Below are 24,760 nucleotides of genomic sequence, written 5' to 3'. Positions count from 1 at the left end.
AAGATAAGATTCGTAAGTAGTGGTCCATAATCCACTGCCTTGTAAAAAAGAGCTTGCAAATTTCCCTTGAACCCCTTTCCTTATTTTCCAGCCCAGCAGCGGAGACACGTACACAAAATCAATGGAAACCCAATTTGGCTCTAACCAGGTCTGCATGTAGAACAGGGTTCCATCAATGAACGGACAATGTCAAACCTTGCCATACCAGGACATTGTGTCCCTGCCCTGTTACTGTGACCTTGTAATACTTTTGGTATACAGGGGATCAGATCTATAGAGCTGAATATTGTATATTCATGGTTACAACCCTACATTGTACATGTATGTTCTGATATCCCCTAACCTTTAATCACTAATACAGGACTAAGGGTGTTGGAACATCATAAAGGGCTGCCCACATATTGTTACTTTGTACACACCTTGTACAGGATTTTGGTGCATGAGATGAAATCTAGAGTGCTATATTATATATTCATCTCCATCATTTTTTACACAGAAAAATGTATGTAGTCGTTCCATAAGGACTATGGGTAGCCATAATTTTGTAAAAATGTACATGTATATCTGCTAGTTTAATGTATGATATCATAGCTTAATTTCATTTTTTTCTCCCTTCTATCAAATATGGAGCCAACGTGTCCCCCTCCAGTGAGATACCTGCTTAATGGTTAAACATGATTCCAATGCCATTCTGTCCCTCTCTCCAGTCCATGTAACTGTAAGTCATGTCAGTTCAGTGAGGTGGATGTGAACTCCCATTCCAACCTCCTGGTCTGAAGGCAGGGTCTCTAACCACTGCACTACCATTACGCAATGCTTTATGCATGCTGCTAGCCTCTACCAGGCCCCCGTCCTATCACTGGCAAAATAATAAAGATCGGCCGAGGTACTCAGCTATACAGGGTAGTCCGCTATACAGTGAAGCTCCATTATAATGGAGCTATACAGGGTATACATTATAATGGAGCTTCACTGTATAGCAGACTACCCTGTATAGCGGAGTACCTCGGCCGATTTCTACTATTTTGCCAGCGATAGAACGAGGGCCTGGTAGAGGCTAGCATGCTGCCACTCTGTCCCTGTTACCAGTCCATGTAAGCCCTGTCAGTTCAGTGAGCTGGAAATGATGTCAGAACTAACAGCTTGGCACTGTGTCCAATCAGCCTGAGTGCACTATAACACGGCTGTTATTGTACAGACATCATTTAAATCAATTTCTGGACACCAAAGCCTAAAAACCTGCTCAGAATAGCCAATTTGGTACCTGTGATTACAGGTAATAAGCTCTTCACTCCAGCATCTGTCCTTCTGTACCTGTATGACAATGCTCTGCTCGGGACAGATAAAATTTGAACCTTTCCGTCCCCCTTGATGGACAAAGGTAGAAACTTCTTGGCATTTTAAACAAAATGTCAACAATATGAGTACTTCCAAATTTAAACGTAAGAAAACTTATAATGATCTTCCACCCAACATCTGCTTGGAGATCAGTCTTCACAACCAAAGGAAGCTGCTTGGTGGATTACGTCATGTGGCATATTCTTAAACATTTTAAGAAGACGTGCTCTTCCCAAAATTGCAGGAACATCATGGTAAAAAAAAGAAGTTTGTTCATTGTTCTATCTAATATAAGTGTGATTGTGTGGTGCTGTCAGAGTTAGTTAGGTAGAGATGAAGCAAAAATGTGTAAATAATGCATAATTATACGTAACAGTCAATTAAAACTACCCAAGAACTCACTCGGGACCAATGAAGTCTGTTCAATGTTGACAGGTTGTCACTTTAGATAGGATTTTTAATGTGTGTGGCAATGGGAAAAAATTATCTAAAGGACCACCAAGAAGGATCACGCATTGGCCAGGTGGTCAGGTTGAGATAATTACTTGTCATGACAATGTGCCGATTTGAATGTACTTTAAATTTCAAGAAAATCTTTCAAGAAATCCAGTCGTGAGATTTAAGAGTCATTGCATGAGAAAACCAGGCAGAGGTGGGAAGATGGGGGTCGGCCAAATCGGCTCATACTTTGTATGTGTGATAGGTATGTGGAACTATGAACAGCCATATAATTGAAACCCTCCAGCTATTTTTCGTTATGGCGTTCTGGGACCCCCCTCCGAGACCCTCAAAAATCCAACAATTTATGGCTGAAAATTACTGAAATTGCAATGGCTACCCTGACAATTCTGATTAAGATACGATTATAAAGTTTATATTTCCATATAGCATGGGTTCCCTAGTTTGACCTACCAAAAGTTGAAGGTGAAGCATTGAAGTTATGAGGGTGTACTAGGGGGTTACCAGAACCAATGAAAGCAGAATGTTCATCTCTTTGAATTTTAGTCATTTTCAAGGGGCATTATCTGCCCTGGGCAGTGGCTTTGGAGAATGGTTTTACTGTTGCTGGAGAGAAGAATAGCTACTGATTCAAAAACAAGCGTCGTTTAATTGGGATACACATAACGCGAGCCGTGAATGGGGGCTCTTTATGGGGATTGTTCGGGTTTGGGGCTATAATAAATCAGGTTGTGACGTCTCACTACGGGGTAAGTTATGGCAATTTTTTCTGCCGCTGGGTGAAAACCATGCAGAATTGTCATAAAACGCTAGCACAAATCAGAAATGTTCATTTGGGCTCTACATGGGGGATATGAGGATACTTAAAAAGAAAATTAAGCTTGTTTTGCACATTTTACAGTTGCTCTCTAAGAATTAGTTAGTTTCACACTAAATAATCATAATGCATATTCATTTCTTAAATGTTACATAATGAAAAAAGGCTATGTATGGGGGTTATCAGAACTCCACATTATCATTGGTACACACCCGTGCACATGGGTGCAGAGCTACATATACTTAATATGGACAATAAAGTAATTAGACTATAACAAATGTCAAGAACAATTTTAGATTTTAGCTAAATATATATACTTCTGGCGGCCAATCAGGATCAGAACAGGTATCATACTGAATTCAACAAACTGCAGTTCACAGACTATAAAACTTTCAAAGTGTTCTCAAAAACGTTGCCCATTACTGTAGCATGTAATGTAATTTTCATTCCCAGGGTTCCACAAACCATATTAAAATGTTGATGCTACATGTATCTACAAAATGCATGCAATTCTTAAAATCATGCCATAGGACCATTGAAACAGACATACGCGTTGAACAGATGAATATCATTATACAAAAATTGAAGTCCAAGATCATGCACATCAACTTGTTCTTCAAGGAGGATGTTGGTTTACAGGATGATGATCTTTATTCTGCCATGCTTCACAGGGACTTGCAAGGAAACTTGTGTCCCCTCACAGAGGATGAAATGATTGTGATAATACAAAATACAACTATTGCCATCATCTATCATTTGTGAGAAACGAACATCTGCAAACGCGCCAAATGTGAAAGGCTGAATGCCTTGAAGCTGATAGGAGGGACGCATCGCAATTTCCACGTACTTGCCACTTGTCACTAATACGCCCAGTATACGTGAAAGCTTCCTACATCTGCGCACCTGCACATGTTGGGCTGTTTCTATGGACTTTTCTATGTTATGAAGCATTAATATATTGACTTTTAGCATTGCACTATTATCTGTATTACGGCAATAATACATACAAAGAATTTCAGTGATGCCCTTAACTTTTTTCAATCCTTTAGATTTCACATTACATTCCCATAACATTATGACAACCTCTAACCGCCTACAGCAAATCCATGTTTTGGTGGGTTTTTTTTCTTCAAATTAAATGCTGTTAGTTTTGATACCTGTATTGGTTAAACAATATTCAAAACTATTGCAGTTGTAGCATAGTATACATAACCACTTAGTTCCCAAGTACCTGGCTTTCCCGCTAGCCAATAGCCAGGTGCCTTGTATTGTATGAATTGTGTGGATTGTATCATTTTAGATTTTTTAGATGGGTAAAAGATATTGAAATTACTAGCTACAGTCATTGGCTGAGTTCTTCGAGAATGCTTGAGACCAAATATATAATGTTCTTTGAAATGGAACAATTGCAACTGCAATAAACAATCTGTTGATTTCATTATGATTCATGTACTGACCCAAACTTATAAGTATATATATATATATATATATATATATATATATATATATATATATATATATATATATATAGTTTAAAACTATTCCCAGACATTTGTTATAGTGACTGTCTTGTTTCTTGATTTTCCATATAGCTGCGGGTACCCGTGATATCACATATATGGGTCCTGATAACCCCCATGCATAGCCTTTTCACTATTGACCGCTTTATAATTGCTAATACTTTTTTAGTAAGTAATTTACTGATCAATGTCTTAAAAAGCAACTGTAAAATGTGCAAAAGCTTAATTTACTATTTATGTATCCTTATATCCCCCATGTAGAGCCCAAATGAACATTTCTGATTTGTGCTAGCATTATATGACAATTCTGCATGGTTTTCATCCAGCGGCAGAAAAAAATTGCCATAACTTACCCCGTAGTGAGACGTCACAACCTGATTTATTATAGCCCCAAACCCGAAAAATCCCCATAAAGAGCCCCCATTCACGGCTCGCGTTATATGTATCCCAATTAAACGACGGTTGTTTTTGAATCAGTAGCTATTCTTCTCTCCAGCAACAGTAAAACCATTCTCCAAAGCCACTGCCCAGGGCAGATAATGCCCCTTGAAAATGACTAAAATTCAAAGAGATGAACATTCTGCTTTCATTGGTTCTGGTAACCCCCTAGTACACCCTCATAACTTCAATGCTTCACCTTCAACTTTTGGTAGGTCAAACTAGGGAACCCATGCTATATGGAAATATAGAATTTATAATCGTATCTTAATCAGAATTGTCAGGGTAGCCATTGCAATTTCAGTAATTTTCAGCCATAAATTGTTGGATTTTTGAGGGTCTCGGAGGGGGGTCCCAGAACGTCATAACGAAAAATAGCTGGAGGGTTTCAATTATATGGCTGTTCATAGTTCCACATACCTATCACACATACAAAGTATGAGCCGATTTGGCCGACCCCCATCTTCCCACCTCTGCCTGGTTTTCTCATGCAATGACTCTTAAGAGTCATTGCATGAGAAAACCAGGCAGAGGTGGGAAGATGGGGGTCGGCCAAATCGGCTCATACTTTGTATGTGTGATAGGTATGTGGAACTATGAACAGCCATATAATTGAAACCCTCCAGCTATTTTTCGTTATGGCGTTCTGGGACCCCCCTCCGAGACCCTCAAAAATCCAACAATTTATGGCTGAAAATTACTGAAATTGCAATGGCTACCCTGACAATTCTGATTAAGATACGATTATAAAGTTTATATTTCCATATAGCATGGGTTCCCTAGTTTGACCTACCAAAAGTTGAAGGTGAAGCATTGAAGTTATGAGGGTGTACTAGGGGGTTACCAGAACCAATGAAAGCAGAATGTTCATCTCTTTGAATTTTAGTCATTTTCAAGGGGCATTATCTGCCCTGGGCAGTGGCTTTGGAGAATGGTTTTACTGTTGCTGGAGAGAAGAATAGCTACTGATTCAAAAACAAGCGTCGTTTAATTGGGATACACATAACGCGAGCCGTGAATGGGGGCTCTTTATGGGGATTGTTCGGGTTTGGGGCTATAATAAATCAGGTTGTGACGTCTCACTACGGGGTAAGTTATGGCAATTTTTTCTGCCGCTGGGTGAAAACCATGCAGAATTGTCATAAAACGCTAGCACAAATCAGAAATGTTCATTTGGGCTCTACATGGGGGATATGAGGATACTTAAAAAGAAAATTAAGCTTGTTTTGCACATTTTACAGTTGCTCTCTAAGAATTAGTTAGTTTCACACTAAATAATCATAATGCATATTCATTTCTTAAATGTTACATAATGAAAAAAGGCTATGTATGGGGGTTATCAGAACTCCACATTATCATTGGTACACACCCGTGCACATGGGTGCAGAGCTACATATACTTAATATGGACAATAAAGTAATTAGACTATAACAAATGTCAAGAACAATTTTAGATTTTAGCTAAATATATATACTTCTGGCGGCCAATCAGGATCAGAACAGGTATCATACTGAATTCAACAAACTGCAGTTCACAGACTATAAAACTTTCAAAGTGTTCTCAAAAACGTTGCCCATTACTGTAGCATGTAATGTAATTTTCATTCCCAGGGTTCCACAAACCATATTAAAATGTTGATGCTACATGTATCTACAAAATGCATGCAATTCTTAAAATCATGCCATAGGACCATTGAAACAGACATACGCGTTGAACAGATGAATATCATTATACAAAAATTGAAGTCCAAGATCATGCACATCAACTTGTTCTTCAAGGAGGATGTTGGTTTACAGGATGATGATCTTTATTCTGCCATGCTTCACAGGGACTTGCAAGGAAACTTGTGTCCCCTCACAGAGGATGAAATGATTGTGATAATACAAAATACAACTATTGCCATCATCTATCATTTGTGAGAAACGAACATCTGCAAACGCGCCAAATGTGAAAGGCTGAATGCCTTGAAGCTGATAGGAGGGACGCATCGCAATTTCCACGTACTTGCCACTTGTCACTAATACGCCCAGTATACGTGAAAGCTTCCTACATCTGCGCACCTGCACATGTTGGGCTGTTTCTATGGACTTTTCTATGTTATGAAGCATTAATATATTGACTTTTAGCATTGCACTATTATCTGTATTACGGCAATAATACATACAAAGAATTTCAGTGATGCCCTTAACTTTTTTCAATCCTTTAGATTTCACATTACATTCCCATAACATTATGACAACCTCTAACCGCCTACAGCAAATCCATGTTTTGGTGGGTTTTTTTTCTTCAAATTAAATGCTGTTAGTTTTGATACCTGTATTGGTTAAACAATATTCAAAACTATTGCAGTTGTAGCATAGTATACATAACCACTTAGTTCCCAAGTACCTGGCTTTCCCGCTAGCCAATAGCCAGGTGCCTTGTATTGTATGAATTGTGTGGATTGTATCATTTTAGATTTTTTAGATGGGTAAAAGATATTGAAATTACTAGCTACAGTCATTGGCTGAGTTCTTCGAGAATGCTTGAGACCAAATATATAATGTTCTTTGAAATGGAACAATTGCAACTGCAATAAACAATCTGTTGATTTCATTATGATTCATGTACTGACCCAAACTTATAAGTATATATATATATATATATATATATATATATATATATATATATATATATATATATATAGTTTAAAACTATTCCCAGACATTTGTTATAGTGACTGTCTTGTTTCTTGATTTTCCATATAGCTGCGGGTACCCGTGATATCACATATATGGGTCCTGATAACCCCCATGCATAGCCTTTTCACTATTGACCGCTTTATAATTGCTAATACTTTTTTAGTAAGTAATTTACTGATCAATGTCTTAAAAAGCAACTGTAAAATGTGCAAAAGCTTAATTTACTATTTATGTATCCTTATATCCCCCATGTAGAGCCCAAATGAACATTTCTGATTTGTGCTAGCATTATATGACAATTCTGCATGGTTTTCATCCAGCGGCAGAAAAAAATTGCCATAACTTACCCCGTAGTGAGACGTCACAACCTGATTTATTATAGCCCCAAACCCGAAAAATCCCCATAAAGAGCCCCCATTCACGGCTCGCGTTATATGTATCCCAATTAAACGACGGTTGTTTTTGAATCAGTAGCTATTCTTCTCTCCAGCAACAGTAAAACCATTCTCCAAAGCCACTGCCCAGGGCAGATAATGCCCCTTGAAAATGACTAAAATTCAAAGAGATGAACATTCTGCTTTCATTGGTTCTGGTAACCCCCTAGTACACCCTCATAACTTCAATGCTTCACCTTCAACTTTTGGTAGGTCAAACTAGGGAACCCATGCTATATGGAAATATAGAATTTATAATCGTATCTTAATCAGAATTGTCAGGGTAGCCATTGCAATTTCAGTAATTTTCAGCCATAAATTGTTGGATTTTTGAGGGTCTCGGAGGGGGGTCCCAGAACGTCATAACGAAAAATAGCTGGAGGGTTTCAATTATATGGCTGTTCATAGTTCCACATACCTATCACACATACAAAGTATGAGCCGATTTGGCCGACCCCCATCTTCCCACCTCTGCCTGGTTTTGCCTGGTTTTCTCATGCAATGACTCTTAAATTGTTTCTACCATGGTCCATTTTCAGAACCAAGTCCCCTTTTAAAGCCAACCTTCTTCCTCAATTTGAAAAGAGGACTTCATAACATCAAAAGTCCTTACAACAAGGACAGCACTTCCCCCTCATACATGGGTTTCTGCTTTTCATTGAAAAGATCTTAAAGCGATTGGATCTTGTACTTAAGGGCTAACAAGGTCTAAAGGCTTGACCCCTTTTGGCAGACAACTCTTCTCTCCGGAAATTGCATGCCTTTTTGGTGATCTGTAACATAGTCCCAAGGGCTCTACATCGCTTGTAGTTATCTCAAAGACTGCCAAAACTCTCCAGGGAAATAACAGAACATTAAGGACTCGGAATTGCTGTGCTGTAAAGTCATTAAGGACCAGACGGTCACCTTTTCTCATGTCACTTTGTAAGTGTAAATTATTATGGGTATTAGATATTCTCTGCTGCTGTTTCATTCTGTATTCATCTCAATCTTTTTCATATTAAGTGTTTCAAAAGGCCCTTGTAAGGGTTTTCAAAATATGTGACTTACCTGGTTTTGAATGTTGTCATTTTTGTGTCAAAGTAAAAATATCAATTCTGTACGGACATGGTCTTAGCAGCATATTCATTCTTAGAAGAATAAATGTCGATAACTACTTGTAGAAAAATATTGATGAATCTTAGAAGACACAATATCCACATTGCAGACTCTGAAAGATACTTCAAGTAGATTACTTTCAATGATTTCTTTCTCTGATCTTTCAAAGTCAAATGGAAATCCTGGAATAACGTTGATAATGATGTTGTACAGCACATAAAAACAATATGCAGTAGAAGAACACATACTAAAGGCTACAATGATCAGGTATATGATGCATAGCCATTATCTGCCAGAGTCCATAGATACACAGTCATTTAGACCAGACAATAAACTTACTCCCCACTGAGTCAGATAGTTGTCAAAGAGGTGTTAATCTCACTAAACAAAGGACACCTATTTCCTGCAACTCCCTGTAATCACCCGATAACGAGGTGTGAATAGCCAGGTGATTATGGACAATACCCTGTATGCATACAACAGTTACTGTAATCTATAGGTTTGGGTGAGGAACTCTCAGACTACATCAATGGGATTCAATGACCAAAGGGCTGAATAATCTGACCATCAGAATAACATGATTATGTACTTGAGACTTGAGTCTTCAACAGGCTTCATTCAACTCGAAGAGTAGCATTAATCATTTAATGATAAACTATGTTGAAGTGAGTTATTAAAACAATATAAATTATAATTCACTACAAAAACTCTCTGCATTATGTAGAAATTATAACATTGTATATTTATTGTAACATGATCATTGGAGGCCAGGATTGAAGAGATCATGAGAAAGTCTAACATCTCAGTGTATTGGCTTTTTCCCTGAGCTTTTGTTGGGTAGAAATGTTTCTTATTACCTTTTTGAATAAACCCTTTAGTCTGTGACACAATAAGATTGGATATACTTGAGGAAATAGTTGGAGTGGTACTGCTGCAAAATTTATTGATTACTAGTTATAACTAGATTAGGTACCCCTATATATTTTTTTGGGGGGGGGGGGGCAGTCAAAATTGAGAGAAAACACTAATGTTATGCAAAAAAGTGGTCATGACAACTTTTAAGACTTCCTGTTAAGTTTTGGCTCCTATTGTACTAGTCTCTGTGCTCTACCTGGAAGCAAAAATGGCGCACAACAAGCTCGTAATATTTCTTTTGATAAAAGGGATTGTTGCCGATTACTTGAATTTCCTGTGGTTGCCAGGGGGGATAGGAAACGTGAGAAACCATGTCAGTGAACAAGAAGGGACGGGGAATTGATTCTGTTGTCTTGGGTACAAGACTAAATGTAACCAGGGGATAGAACCTCCCTGCCAATTGACTTCAAAACTGATTGTATTAGGTACATAACTTGTTAAGGAACTATACAACAAGATTTGGCAAATCAAATTTACACAGTTCCTTTTGATGTCAAAAGATAGTCATGATACTCTTGAAAGAAAACTGGTCATAGTTTGGTCTATCAATGCTATCAACAGCTACATATTTCTAGTTTTGTATACTACAATTTGATGTGCTACAACTTTGTTTTGTCCTTATATACAGCCAAAGCCTGACAGAAGACAACCTGGTCTATATGAACAGGTGGTCACTATTGACAGGATTCCTGATGCTTGTGTCAATCACCCAATGGCAAAAATTATCAAAGGGACCATCAAAATGTGGTCACGGTAGCCAGGTGGTCCTTAAGTATAAGGTGGTCACTTGCACAGGTTTTAACTTTATTCATGATTATATAAAACACAAATCAGAATGATTTTCCCTGACATAGAGTGACTCTGTCATCAGGGACATCATTATCCTCACCGTAGCCAGGAGATTATAACTCAAGCAGATTGCTACTTCCCCACACATTAATGTCAGGACTCCATAGCAGCGCTGGCGGTCTGCATTTAACTACCTTGTTAGACTGCTAACGAGGTTCTTCCTTCTGTGGCAACCTGTAATTTACCTGAAGGAAATGAACTACTTGTTGGTGTATCACTGTGGGAAAATGTAGGAGTTCTAATCTCCAAGCAGATGTTGGGGTAGAGATTTCTAATTTGTTTAAATCTGACTGGCTGTGACTCTCTCACAGCCACTACCTCAGTCAGAAAATAGAATTTTCAAGAATTTGAAAAAATGGTTTTCAACTTCAGTTTGGAGATTATAGATCTAGAGTTTCCATCAGGTAAATATCTAGGGTATACTGAACTAGGAAGGATAAGAGGGGGCCTATATGCGAACAGTTTTGTTTCTTTCTCTGGCAGGCATTTTCTTTCCGAGATTATTTCCAGAGTTTTTTGTGTGTGAACCAAGTTACACCACTGAATCTGTCTGTCCTGTTGGAAAAGGTTGGATCTCTTGAACTATCAGTCCTTTGAACATTCCATGGAGCCTGACGGCCCTTGATTCCGTTTCCTAATTATCAGTTTCCTTTGACGCAGTTTCTTTAAAGTTCAGTTCCTGATATGGAAATCGATTTTGAATGTCAAGTTTGAATTTTAGGTGCTCATGCAGAAGAAAATGGTCCGGATCAAAGAGAAGTATAAAGGTTTTTCCAGCTTTTATAATGAATCTTGCAGGTTAACTAGAATAAGCAATAATTTTTCTAACCTACCAGTAGGTTAGAAACTTGTATGGAATGAAAACTTTAAGGCTGTCACAAATAGCCGGAAGATGCGTTTTTTTCCGGGGATACAGTGTCTTTTAGCCAAGTTTGTTATCACCGGCATTTCTAAAATTCAAAAGATGTGGTACATCGATTTTTGTTGTTGACTACTTGTTTTCAGGTCAATAACCCCCTTGTCCCATTTTGTTTCAAGAATGATCTTATCATACCCAGCAGTTCAAAGCACAAGTCAGAGAGGTCAAATTGTGTGCATTTAAGTTTTATGGAAAATCTGAGATGCTGGATAATTGATTTGTGTGTGTAACGCTGACTATAGATTCAGGCCTACAATGCTACATGTATGTCAGAAAAACTACAAATAATGGTTGCTGTATACTTGTAGAAAAGTATACATGGACCCATTGTATGAAAATCCAAGTTAATGTGATAGTTATACATGTACATTGTGGTATGTGGGTCTGAAATTAAAATATTTGCATCCACAGCGAACATACATGTTGTATCTAGACTGTATTAGGCAAAACCCTCTGTCAGTACATGTACATGTACGTGTAGAGGTAGTGTTTGTAAAGACAGTGTTTGAATTGGAAAGGTTACTGTGTTCACAGGGCACATTCCTAGCCACTGATCTAATGCAGTAGTCTGAAAGAAGGAGGGTTTCTTATAGGTTTATAAATCTTGGTAGCTGACAAGGGTCTGGGATTCCTTTGTGCTGCTGGAGTATAAACTGGTAGGATTTACCGAGGGAAAGGCTAACAGAAAGTTTGTGGTTCAAATAAAAGTTCCACAGAAAGAAAATACTCTTCTAATGAATACATTAAGGAAACTCTGGGCAAAAACATTGTAAAAACTGGCCTTTACCCTGGCTCATCTCTTCTGCTTGATGTTTTTACAACCTTAATGGTATAATGTTTTTTGGTACCGTTTGTCTGTGTGTGCATGTGAGTGCGCATACAGTTCAATATCTTAAAAACCTTTGGATGGATTACAATAATATTTGGGATGTGGGTAGGTGTTGTGGACCCAGGTGGTCGATTTTAGCTCTCCTGGTGGCTGACCCTGATACTGCAGCTGAACTTTTGTTTTTTGTATCTTTGGTCCTGGATATGCCGTGGAAGGTAGATCGGTACTTACCCATAAGAGTAGGGATCCAACACCAGGTCAGGTCTCCAGGTTGACATCTTGAGAAGAAAATGGCCCACAATGTAGTGTGTCTTTAGATAGTAGATGAAAATAAAACATCCTGATCTGTTTTTCCTCCCCAGGTTGATTGTGATGGCCGTTATCCTGGGTATAGTGGAGGAGGGTTTTGTGAACGACTGCAGGTTATTCCACACCCACATCCTGGGTTACCTGGTGATCCTGACGTTATGTATCCTGGTGGAGGGGTGTGTGGTGTGGGTCGCCATGAAGGGCAGTATCCTGTACACAGAACCCAGGGACCCCATGCAATATCTGCTGTATATAAGACTAGGTGAGTGGGTCTACTTGTAATCTACGCACACTGAATGATATCAGACTTACATAGGATGTCTGAATGGTCCGATTTGCAGTCAGTCGGACTGAAATCTATAAAGTTATAATACCAGTCCTGTATAAATGACCACTAGATCTGCTTGAAGATTATTTTGAATATAGCAAAATGTCTAGCATGCATTTGAAAAATTATTTATTAGATTTCAAAAATGAACATAAGCATAAAATTAGTGTCATGTGAAACTTTACTGTCATTCACAAGTTTGAACATAGATTCTGACTATTATGTCAAAGGAAATTTAAAATTCTAATTCATGCATTTCTGTTTGTTTTGTTTGGCACATGCAGTTATTCTGCTGGTGGAGTTTGTGTGGTCAGTGGTGGGAGTGGTGTGGATCATACAGCACTACAACGACTGCCCAAACAACATGGTCAAGAAATCTGTACTGGGTAAGACTTAATCAGTTATGGACTTCCCATTCTAAAAGTTTAGCGAAGTTGGTAATGAACATTTTTTTCAAACCTGTTATATATCTCAAATTAGTATATGTCCCCTAGTATGATTCTATTTCAAATATATATGGGGGAAATATTGGATCTTCATTTAGACTAAGTTGTCCTATTACAACTTTTTTAAGAGAATCATGCTGCCTTGTGCTGTCCACTTCTTGTGTCACATACATTTGTACATTGTACTGTCATTCAGTAATGAACTCACTAACATTTGCAAATATAAGGCTAAGGTTGAGTAATAGTGACAGCATTTTTAAGATGGAAAGTGTAACATCTTGAACAGTGAAAAACCTTTACATGACAGTTTGTTTTAATATGCAACCGACCAACCTTATACTATAATGTATGTCTTGTTCATCCTTATTCAAGCTGGTACATGTTCATAGAGGGACTACGGTACCAACAACATGTCTGTATAAAAAAATCATGGTTTTGCATTTTATCAAGCTTCTTTCACCCTCTGAACACTTCAAACCATTTTAGGGGGAGATGTTTTTTACTGGTTCAAGCTAGTCCTACAGGGCCTGGCAGCACTCTTCACCATTGCCACCTGCAGAGAACCACAAGAGAGGTGGGTCTGGTCTCCCCTCACAGAGCAGGAATGGTTCGATCCACCCATTGTGTGGACTGTTCCATTTTGGATGGAAAGGGGTGTAGATGTGCCAAGCATTTGAATGTCTACACCACTGCGATTTACACTAACACGAGCCACCGCCTTGTCTGCTGATGCCAAATGTTACACAACAGTTGTTGCAGTTTGTTGCCGCTGGATCATGCAACACAACACCTTAACAACATTGTGTAACACACCATAAACTGCTTCACAGCTCATTTAATACAGTTGCTGAATGTTTTTTCTTGCCCAATGCAAAGCCATATGCAGCAGTGAAGGATTCCAAGCTATTGGTGGATGAGACAAAAACAAAACATACCCCGTCTGACCATCAACAGTCTTGTAGATTCAAGTATTCCATTCTCCATTTTAATCTACAACGTTAACTACTCACTCATGTTACAGGTGTATCATTCAGCATTTCAGGACAACTACTATTACTCCATCACTGCGAAGTTCACGCATGTAACACAAGTAAACAACTCACCCATCTTTCCCCGTGTATCGACCGTAGGCATCGTAATCTGTGATTGGGTGATCTTCTTCTCGGTGCTAATCACCGCGTGGTGCGTTTTCGACACCGCGGGGAGAAATTGGGTGAAACTGAAACGCTGCAAGCGAGAGATCAAACGCACGGACACACACGTGTGGAGGACGAAACTTAATCAAAGGTGAAAGCACGATACGTGCTGCCCTGGGTGTTGTGGTGCATGTGGTGAATAATATTCTTCCAGATTGACCATTTATTTATTAGTCATTTTTTAGTAAAAGAATATCAGCTCCTGACTTTTTCTCAATGTGTCACCACTGACGTCTTATGGATAAGCGTATGCAAATTCTGATGAAACTTTAATTTTCTCAACTTGAGCTTATGCTAAAAGCATTTTCCAACAGCACTATCTTGTAGTCAGAAGGTTTTCATATTCAGCCTGCGACAGAGAATGCACAGAAACCATTTTATTCCTTACAAGTTTGTGTATCTTTATTTCGTCTACAAGATACTTTTCATCCTTTCCTCCAAAGCTTTAAAAACAAACTTCAAAGCCTCGTCTCTGTATTGAATTCTTGCTGCTTTGATGCTATTCATAAATATTTTTCATATCTGATCCAGAACTAATTCAACTCTCACTTTTATCTTCTTTTAGTATGAAGGACAAGTTTTGCCTATTACTTAACGACTGCAGCAAATTCTGTTAAAAGTCTATTGTGTTCTTTTCCAAGAGCTTTAATCTACTTCTGATACTTTAGGCAGAGTAGCTTTCAAGCCACTACCAATTGATAACTAAAAGTAGCCCTCAAATTCAATCTTATAGCTATAAGTTTCTGTTTTGAAACTAGAACTGCACTGTTTATTCAGCCGACCACTGTGATTTAAAATGAAAGACACAGAGATAGATTGTGTAATGCCATGCATTTTTATCTCATCTACGTGTAGATACCTTTCTTCCTTCCCTTTGATCTAATGTTAAGCTTTGGAAACAAACTCCAAAGCCTTGTCTGTGCTCTAAAGCTTGCTGCTTTGATGATATTCATAGACATCAAATTCCATATCTGGTGCAGCAAGGGCTACTGTTTACACAGGAACTACATGTACTATTATCTTCAGACTATACGCGATTACTAAGAGGCTCCTCAAAACACTAAAATCTATGCCATCATTACTTTTTGATGTTGCCTTTGTTCAGCTTGCCATAGTAACAGCATCCATTTTCTTGCTACTTATACTTTGCATATCAACTGCTATGGTCATGATGCTAAGTACATACTGCTTTGGGACTAATGAAACTAACACTTTGTTTAACAGTTTTTCCTTCTTTTAATATGATTGCAAGGTCTTTATTATATGTCTTGCTGGTGTGGCGTGGACCTATCTTTGATATTACAGACTATAATAAGTCTTGATGAAAGAGGATCTTATTTTTCGTCAACCTCATCCTGTATGTTTTGAGTAATACTATATGAGAAGAAAATTAGATTTTGAAGACATGACAAGATCCTTTTGCATCTGCATGAAGATTATGCTTTGTTATGTACAATCTTCTTTGAAATTCTGTAGTTAAGATTGTTAGACTAAGCTTCTATTCACTTGTGCTGGTCTATCTTTTCTATATTATGTACAGATAGCTATGATAGCTAATTGTTGTGAATAGTACTGTGTGTCTCGGCTTTCTATTTCTTAATGTTGTCATGCATGTCATCTGGCAAGTAATGTTTTTTTTTGACAATCCATTTTTGGACCAGACAAAATGTTAACCAGATGAATGATTCAAGCTCTTGAGAGTTCTAGGATATTGTAGAAAGAACTCTGACTATAATAATTTGTAACAAATTTTCTCAGCAAAGGAAAGGTTTTAAAGTGTGAGTTTGAAGTTCTATGTGTCCGTGCCCCCCTCCCCTCAGGCTGACCATGGAGGCTTATGAAGCCAGCTGGGAACACAGATGTAAACTGCTGTGCTGCTGCGCGGGGGTGCAGGACAATCAACAGGTGGGGAGCTGTGGGCTACTTAAACGTTAAAGGCACCTATATATAGTATTAGATGTGGTCCTGAATAAATGAATGGAGATGTGTAAACTGCTGTGCGGGGACAATCAACAGGTGGGGCAGTTGTGGGCTAAGGAACCTAATATTACAGTTTAGAAGACATTCAGTTTTGCGGCCATGAATGGATGCATGAACGTGTGCAAATGGCTATACTGCTGCACTACATGTAGGTTGCTTTGCTGGGTACTCTACTGCAATGGATGAAATAACTGATGGATGGAATTGTTGTCAATGGATGGATGGATGGATGGATGGATGGATGGATGGATGGATGGATGGATGGATGGATGGATGGATGGATGGATGGATGGATGGATGGATGGATGGATGGATGAAAGAAATGCTCATATAAACCATAATGCCCCAGTGGTAAATGACAGCTTCCTATGATCAGATATGTTGAGAATTATATAACCAATAAATCATTTTCATAACCCTCCTCCAATATTTTATTTGGTGTTGATATCTGTGAATCACAAGTAGTTTAAAGCTCTTCTTGTCACCCTTATCCCCAGCATGCGTTCCAGGAGATAGCCCGCCTGCTGTCCGAGTTCTTTATCGATGTTGACTTGGTGCCGTCCGACGTCGTCGCTGGGCTGGTTCTCCTCAGACAGCAGCAGAAACATCAGCGACAAATGATCGTTGGACAGGTGTGCTTTTTTTTCTGAAAAAAGGCTATAAATAGTAACTTTATGTTAGTTTCAAAATGAATACTTAAGGACAACACTAGGATGAAATATGGTGCAATGCATACTGCTGCAATAGGGTGTAGGACAACCAACAGGTTAAGGTTAACAATTACACTATCCACCTAGATGCAGTGAATGAAACAGTGGATGGATAAAGGAAAATGATGTTTAAGAAAATATTTTATATACTAGAAAGGCAACATTTGCAAGCAAATACAGCATGTTTAGCCATGCTCCTCGCCATGCAAAAAATGGACTCCCAAAATAAGAATGGACCATTCTAAAATACTTCCACTAAAAAAATGGATCAAACTTGAGTTTAAAAACAATTATCAGTCTATCCATACAGGAGTGGAGTCTTCCAGTAGCACCTCAACACAATATGGACCAGTCCAAAACCATATCCACTTATTAATTAACAAATACACTTCTGCTAACAAATGGACTTTTTCATAATCATTCCAGCTCCAAATTGAAATAAATAATTACAGAATCCTCCCCTTGCAAGAATGGGATATTCCGTGCCATCTCCATGTAAACTAGACTAGTGGAAAAATATCCGCTGAAAATTACACTCTTGCGCATAATCAACCCAGTTCAAAATTGAATTAAAAAAGATCAACCCCAGGGAAGAATGAAGTTTTCCATTGTATACATAATGATATATATGAAGATTTGACAGGAGAAGAAGGAAATGACCAAAAATGGGTGAAATATTAAAATATGACACCCCTTTGTTTGAATGCATGATTCAATAGTATACACTTTGGGTTGAAAATAACGAAACCAAAAAAATTCTTTGTTTAAAAAAATCGTTTTGAAAGGCTGTATGGCAAACATTTGAATGAGGGCCTGTGTACATGCCAAATTTCACATTATTTTGGTTTAATACATATAGGAACTGGAGATGTGTATCTTTTTAAAAAAAAAGAGTGAACAAAGCCAATCACATGTCCTAGGAATTCCCATACCATATTTGGCATGAATACTAGCCTACACCTGTGCCAGGAATGCAAGATAATTAGATTAACCCAATTGACCAATCAGGTGGTCGCAAGACTCACAGGCATGCAAGGCCAGGTGCAAGGCACTTGGGGTCAATGACCTGTAGGTCATATGTAGTATTGAAAGTGACAGAAGTGGCAAATACTGTCAAGAAAGCCCAAAATAAATCGTTTTGAATATATGTATGCCAAAAATGGGAATGTAGTCCTTTAAATATTTGTTCAAGCCACATATACAGCAAATTTCAGGTCATTCGGTTGAAATACCAGTGCGCAGGAGGCCAAGATATGCTAAAAATAGCCTAAAAACCTCAATAAAATCACTTTCAAGGTCAATATCAAAAAAAGGAAAAGAACGCACATTGGTTTTTGCCTACATTACCTCTGTACCAAATTTCAGGTCATTTGGTCAAAAAATGACAGATGAATCGATTTGAAGATTTGACAGGAGAAGAAGAAACATGAGTAAAAACAATATGTTTAGCCATACTAGGTATGGCTAAACATAAAAACATAAATTATGTTCTATTCCTGAATGCCTAACCTTGATTGATGTATCTAGTTGAATTTGAATGTAGATGAGCAGACTTTGATGCCACATGAACTAAAATGTAGTAACTGTAGTTGTAACATTGATGTTTTCAAATTGTTAATGTTTTGCTGTTGATGTTTGTCCCCTAACAGCACAGTAACGACACTTACCAGTTCCTGTCAGGAGTTCCCATCAACCCCCGCACCAAGTTTGTACAGCTCAGTCGGCCGGTCAGTTTTACTTTCAAAGATTATTTTTGGTCTTCCATTTACAATTTGAAACAATATTGTGTACCCTACAAATGTATATATTAAGTTACCAGTCAACTTGAAGATAAGTGGAAAGAAACATGAAGAGACTATATATAGTGAAGTCTTTTTTTTAAATCCAAAAGTTACTCAAGCAACGGGGAAAGTTTTGAACAAAGCCATTATTGTTGTTTACCACAATTATGGTCAAAACTTGATAACTGTTGCTTGTACTGATTATCTCATTAGTAATACCTGGATTTCTAACCTTAAAGATCAAAATATTGACATTAGTTGCTTTCTTCATTTTGCAGGAGATACTGGAACAATTTAAGGAAGTTGTCTACTACATGAGGTATGCCCTGGCTGCGTATGGATGGCCACTGTACATCTACACTCATCCAGGTGCAGGAGCCTGTCAACTTCTCAAATTCTGCAGGTAAAAAAGTGATCACATGGCAGGCTACACACATACAACCATACATACAAACAAGTTAATATGTGCTCACAATATAAGACCTAAATTTTGCTGCATCAAAGCTAAGCCTTTATACGCTTAACTCCATATAGCCTACTATCCCTTCGTTCAATATTCAAATGGTACATGACAACACATGTACATTTTGTACAGTGGTGAATGCATTCATAATGATGTACATTGTATGTTTCATTAATATGCACTACTTACAGCTTAGTGTATTACTGCTAGCTTTAGCTGCACCTACTCATTTGACTGCTCACATTCTGCAGGTGAATGGAACACACTCACCCTCACACACATGCACAGGTTTACTGTACACCCATCCAGGCCCATCTGAGTAGTGATGTGTTGCAGCTGGGTAGTCACATGGTAGGGACATACGTGTAATCAACTCATCAGTATACACTCTCATATAACAGTATACATGTACATGGCATCAATGTTATGAGTACAAAATCATTCCTCTGCACAGTACCACTTCTGAGGAGTTTATGTTTTTACCAACTTGAAGACAGTGTTGGTTTGTCTGATTGTTGAACTTATTCTGAAAGGAAAAAATCATAAATCTAAAATACTACTAAATGTATGTCTTTACTGTACCTGAAAATCAAGATATTGTATACAATGTGTTACAATCATTGTTTGTTTTCTTTAGCTGTTGCTGTTGCCAGTGTTGCCGTAAACATGACGATGAATGCACGCTGGAGCATGACAACTGCTGCCAGTGTAACCTGGCCGGCCTGAAGCGGACACTTTACAACTATGGGCTAAACAACACCGAGGTCACCTACGCAAACTTCCACTCTGCCGTGAGTCTCAAAACAATACTCTGTTCTCTGCGGATGGCTGGGAAAATAGTAGAAATTGGCCAAATAGAGTGACTACTATACTAAGGGATTCAGCTATGGAGAGATGGAGGGTCAAATCTGCCATGATCTAGGATGGCAGATTTGACCCTCTCTCCGTAGCCTATTGTAAATCAAAATTCATTCTGTTGTATCGTAAAGGTAGCATTGAATGGCTGTATGGCCACTAGGCTAGCAGACACAAGATTGAGAGGTAATTGGTTTGTTTTCTGGCATTCCTGGTTTGACGTTGTGTCCTTAGAAAATGCACTGTACACAACTCCACCCAGGTGTAAAAATAGAATGATGTACATGTACCTGACTTTGGTTTGGAAAGTACAAGGCGATGGAAGGAGAGGGATGAGCTCCGCCTTCCAATACTGCCTACCAAGTTGTTGAGGCTGACACTTGTCAGTGATGTTTGTTGCTCTCTTCGTGGTTTGTAATGTTTCATGATTTTCCTGTTTGTCCTTACAGGTGAATGAGACATGTTTCTTCGTGTCCATTGACCATGACAGGAAAGCTGTAGTGGTGACTATCAGGGGAACGCTCTCTCTTCAGGTGAGCAAATCGCACACTTCTTAAATCTTAGACTTTCAAAGACGACATGGGATATAAAGACCTTAGTACCTAAAACTACATCATAATTATATAATATAACATTGTGAATGCGTCGAGGAAGATAATTTTGGTGGATGGTGCAAATATTGAACCACATTGAGTCTCTTTCCTTGAGATTTCCCAAAAGACAAACTACATCATCAGATACATTGATGAAGGTTAAGAATAATCTAAAAATACTAAAAACAATATCTAAAGACAATGAAGTCTCTACAACTTGGTATTAAAATATTGGAGATTACTGCTGGATGCTTCAAGTCACAACTATCACTTTTCTTCAGCATCACTAGTGAACGTTGCATCTTGTCTTTGCCCTGTTCCACAGGACTGTCTGACTGACCTGACAGCTGATGCTGAGTCCTTCAGAGCCTACAGTGAAGACTTCCCACATGACTGGTATGCACACAGGGTAAGCAAGGACTCACCAACCCAAGGCAAAAGTTGATTATGACTTGATAGTGGGTAGAATTTTTGTCTACTTTCAGAGGTTTTGTGGAAGATGTTTGCATCAAATTGTGAACTAATATAATTATTGTAGTCTATCATCATGATTTTTCATCAGTTTTTCAACAGTTCTGACATGCCATCCATCTTGTTATAATGAAGCCAGGCTGATCAAGAATTATTCTTTTTGGAGCATCTCCTAACCCATGCATAATAGTCAAGGTTTTCTCTATGAAGACCAAGTGATGAATGATTTCATTCCTTACTACAGGGTATGTTAGAGTCAGCCGTGTATGTGAAGAACAAGATGGAGGAGCTCATGCTGCTAGACTTGGCCTTCTCCAAGCAGATGGACGAGGATCAGTATGGACTGATCATCTCCGGCCACTCGCTGGGCGCCGGGACTGCAGCAATACTCGCCATCCTGCTCAAGAAGCAATATCCCAATCTACGGTGCTTCCCCTTCTCCCCTCCTGGAGGTCTGCTCAGGTAAGGGCTGTTCCTAAGAAAGCTGTTTTAGACCCAGTTCATAAGAAGATTCACAAAATTTAGTTGGGACCCACCCAAGCATTGATTATAGATTTTTACTAAATGCTGTTATGGGTAAAGCCTTCAGATTAAAAATTTTCAGGACAACCATATGATTGGTCTCGTATTTTCTCTCCTAAACGTGATATTGAATTAAAAGAATTATGATACATGAACGTTAAGTCGGATAGGGGTACATGTATGATGCTACGCTTTGATAAGAAAGACTTTTCTGCAAACTTTCTGAACTTGTTTTTTTCTCTCCTTTGCAGTAAAACAGCAGTTGATGCCAGCAGGAGTTATATCACATCAACTGTGGTTGGGAAAGATGTTGTGCCAAGGTAAGGAACCATCATCACTATGTACAAGTCATGTAATTTTAATATGTACTATGTACATTCAAAGTACTTCCCAACCAACAAAAACACCTGTTGATGTACATGTATCAAACTGAAGTGCTTTAAAGTAAAGTATTGATGAACACAATTTTGTCATAATCAGTCTGCCCCATCAATGTGTTGACTTGTCTTTGTTTTTAAATGAATGTTTTTTGTAACTTCCTTCCAGGATGGGACTTCCTCAAATGGAACATTTTCGGTTTGAACTTCTCAAGATGCTGAAGAGAAGCACTGATCCTAAGGTGCGTCCTAAAAGAAGATTTTATGAGCTAAGAAACTAATTAACCTACATGATTCCACAATACCTTTTCTTGTCACACTTTTTGTGAATTAGCCTTTTGCCTGTGGCCTGCATGACCCTGTAAGCAATAGAGAATTTGTAGCTAATCAGTTAGTTTGGTGTGCTAGATCAGTAGATGTTAAGAAAGTTTGTGAACAATTAATGAAGGCTTATTTCTTTAAAAAAAGTTCGAGAATCAATCTGTATGTTTCCATTTTGCAGTGGAGGATTATAGCGTACAGTCTGCCATGTTGCTGCTTGCGGGACCCGTACCTCATGCCGGACATCGACCAGAGTTCGTTGACCCAGTCGACCCGTGACCTCAGCAGCAGGTCAGCCAGCACCATCTCCATCAACATCCCCCAGCACCTGCAGCTGTACCCGCCCGGCAGGATGATCCACGTGGTCAGGAACCACCCCAGGGAGAAATGGTATGGTCCATGTGTTCTATTGTGTTGTATGAGGAATGTACCATAGCAGCAGTAGTAGAAGGGGGACTCTTTTCCATGTAAAGTTAAAGTGTAATTTCCAAGTACCGAATTTTTTGGCTGGAATTTACAGTTAAACTACAGAATGATTTCTACCAACACAGATGAACTTTCAAGCTAAAATGAAGACAAAAAAACTGAGTTTTGATTGAGACAGTTGCCCGAAGTTCATGTTTCTTTGATAGGGTCTGATTAGATCATTATGATGATATTTTTCCCTCCCCGTGTCCAGGTGTGGTAAGATGAAGCCTCGTTATCAGGCTCTGTGGGTAAAGAACGAGGACTTCTCCGAGATCCTGGTGTCTCCTGCCATGATGGCTGACCACTTCCCTGATCAGGTCATGCACGCACTGGAGGAGGTAAAGCCACTGACATATGAAGTGCAGTCAAAACTGCCAAAACTACCTCTCAGGGGACCGATAAAATCTGGTCTATGTGGACGGGTGGTCACTATAGACAGGATTCTTAATGCTTGACTGTGTCAATGGGAAAAATTGTCTAAGGTACCACCAAAAAGTGGTCACATTGGCTAAGTGGTTCTTTTGAAGAGGTATTCAGGTTTTGATGCTTGCAAGTTTTACTACTTCTGAAGGTCATGGGTTCAAGTCCCATTCTAGCATTGGCTGTTTGGAATGTACATGTAGGTTAGAGCACAGTCACTCAGTCTGATGCTGTTCAGTATACCTCTTATAATGAACTGCTTTAACTTTTAGCTTTTTGTTTACCGACTGAAAAAAAAAGGAACTGCATAGTTTGTGTGTTAAATGGTCATCAATTAGTATACAACTCAGAAAATTCATGTCCAATGTATTTTTCAGGTTCTGCGTAACACAGATTACGGTCTAGAGGACCAGTTTGAAGCCTCCAACAAGAACAAGTTGAAGATGAACGACTCGGTGCAGGTCAGGTACAGCCACGAGACCCTGAGTCACACCAGCGAGGAGGACCTGCTGGACCGGGCGTGTCCGCGCGTCGAGTCCAGTCTCAGCTGGGAGTACAACTCACGCGACGAACTGGTCGCAGGTAGGAATGTTACGACTTTATATATTACGCTCGTTCTCATTTAAATGTACACATTTTGTAATCTCTGTTACCGATTGAAATAAGACGTTCCTGGCATTAGGATATGCCACATATAAGATGTCAAACTGCATGTAGTTTTTATGGCGACTTAAAACTTTTCTAGCTTTTAAAAACGGCAGTTGCGTACCTTATATGTGGCATATCTTAATGGCAGGAACGTCTTACTTCTAACGGTAACGGAGATTACAAAATGTGTACATTTAAATGAGAACGAGCGATTAGATTCCTTTCTTTCCCTTTTTCTTTATTTTTTGTACTTTGTCCATGTAGGTGGCAGGATGGCCTCGTAGTTTTTCGTCACTTTTTTCTTTATTTCTACCTCTGTCAGTCTTTTCTTTTTCTTCTGAATCTTCCTATTGGTTCCTCCTGATAGTGTTCTTGCATATATGTTCCCTCTCAATCCTTCCTTGCCTCCCCATTACAGTACTTCAGTTTTTTTTAATATATTATATAATCTCAGCTTTCTTCTTTCATTCAAAGATGTTTCTTTGGTTCTTTAAACAGTGAACATTACTCTAGCCCACTGCCTTTTCTATCACTATGTGCTTAATTTGTAAGTTGAATTTATTGAGACAGTCACA

At 38.7% G+C, this 24,760-nt stretch overlaps 1 protein-coding gene across 6 annotated transcripts in view; it reads left to right on the top strand.

Annotated features, from left to right (window-relative positions):
• The window catches only part of LOC136421915 (diacylglycerol lipase-alpha-like), a 37,332-nt gene that overhangs the window by 10,608 nt on the left and 1,964 nt on the right, over positions 1–24,760 (top strand). For 3 of the 6 annotated variants that reach the window (XM_066409487.1, XM_066409489.1, XM_066409488.1), the window contains exons 2-17: positions 12,660–12,868; positions 13,219–13,320; positions 14,511–14,667; positions 16,397–16,481; positions 17,054–17,188; positions 18,916–18,993; positions 19,326–19,450; positions 20,148–20,301; positions 20,815–20,898; positions 21,284–21,367; positions 21,674–21,891; positions 22,203–22,271; positions 22,498–22,570; positions 22,831–23,039; positions 23,329–23,455; positions 23,915–24,119. In XM_066409487.1, coding sequence (XP_066265584.1) covers positions 12,660–12,868; positions 13,219–13,320; positions 14,511–14,667; positions 16,397–16,481; positions 17,054–17,188; positions 18,916–18,993; positions 19,326–19,450; positions 20,148–20,301; positions 20,815–20,898; positions 21,284–21,367; positions 21,674–21,891; positions 22,203–22,271; positions 22,498–22,570; positions 22,831–23,039; positions 23,329–23,455; positions 23,915–24,119 — 2,114 coding nt within the window. Of the gene's footprint in view, positions 1–12,659; positions 12,869–13,218; positions 13,321–13,866; positions 13,955–14,510; positions 14,668–16,396; positions 16,482–16,538; positions 16,593–17,053; positions 17,189–18,915; positions 18,994–19,325; positions 19,451–20,147; positions 20,302–20,814; positions 20,899–21,283; positions 21,368–21,673; positions 21,892–22,202; positions 22,272–22,497; positions 22,571–22,830; positions 23,040–23,328; positions 23,456–23,914; positions 24,120–24,760 lie in introns of those variants that run through there. The other 3 variants (XM_066409491.1, XM_066409492.1, XM_066409493.1) reach the window with 3 other exon arrangements.

This window comes from Branchiostoma lanceolatum, chromosome 16 (genome assembly GCF_035083965.1).
Source record: "Branchiostoma lanceolatum isolate klBraLanc5 chromosome 16, klBraLanc5.hap2, whole genome shotgun sequence".
Lineage (NCBI taxonomy): Eukaryota > Metazoa > Chordata > Leptocardii > Amphioxiformes > Branchiostomatidae > Branchiostoma > Branchiostoma lanceolatum.
The sequence above is the reverse complement of the archived record's forward strand: the minus strand, read 5'-3'. Positions and strand labels throughout refer to the sequence as shown.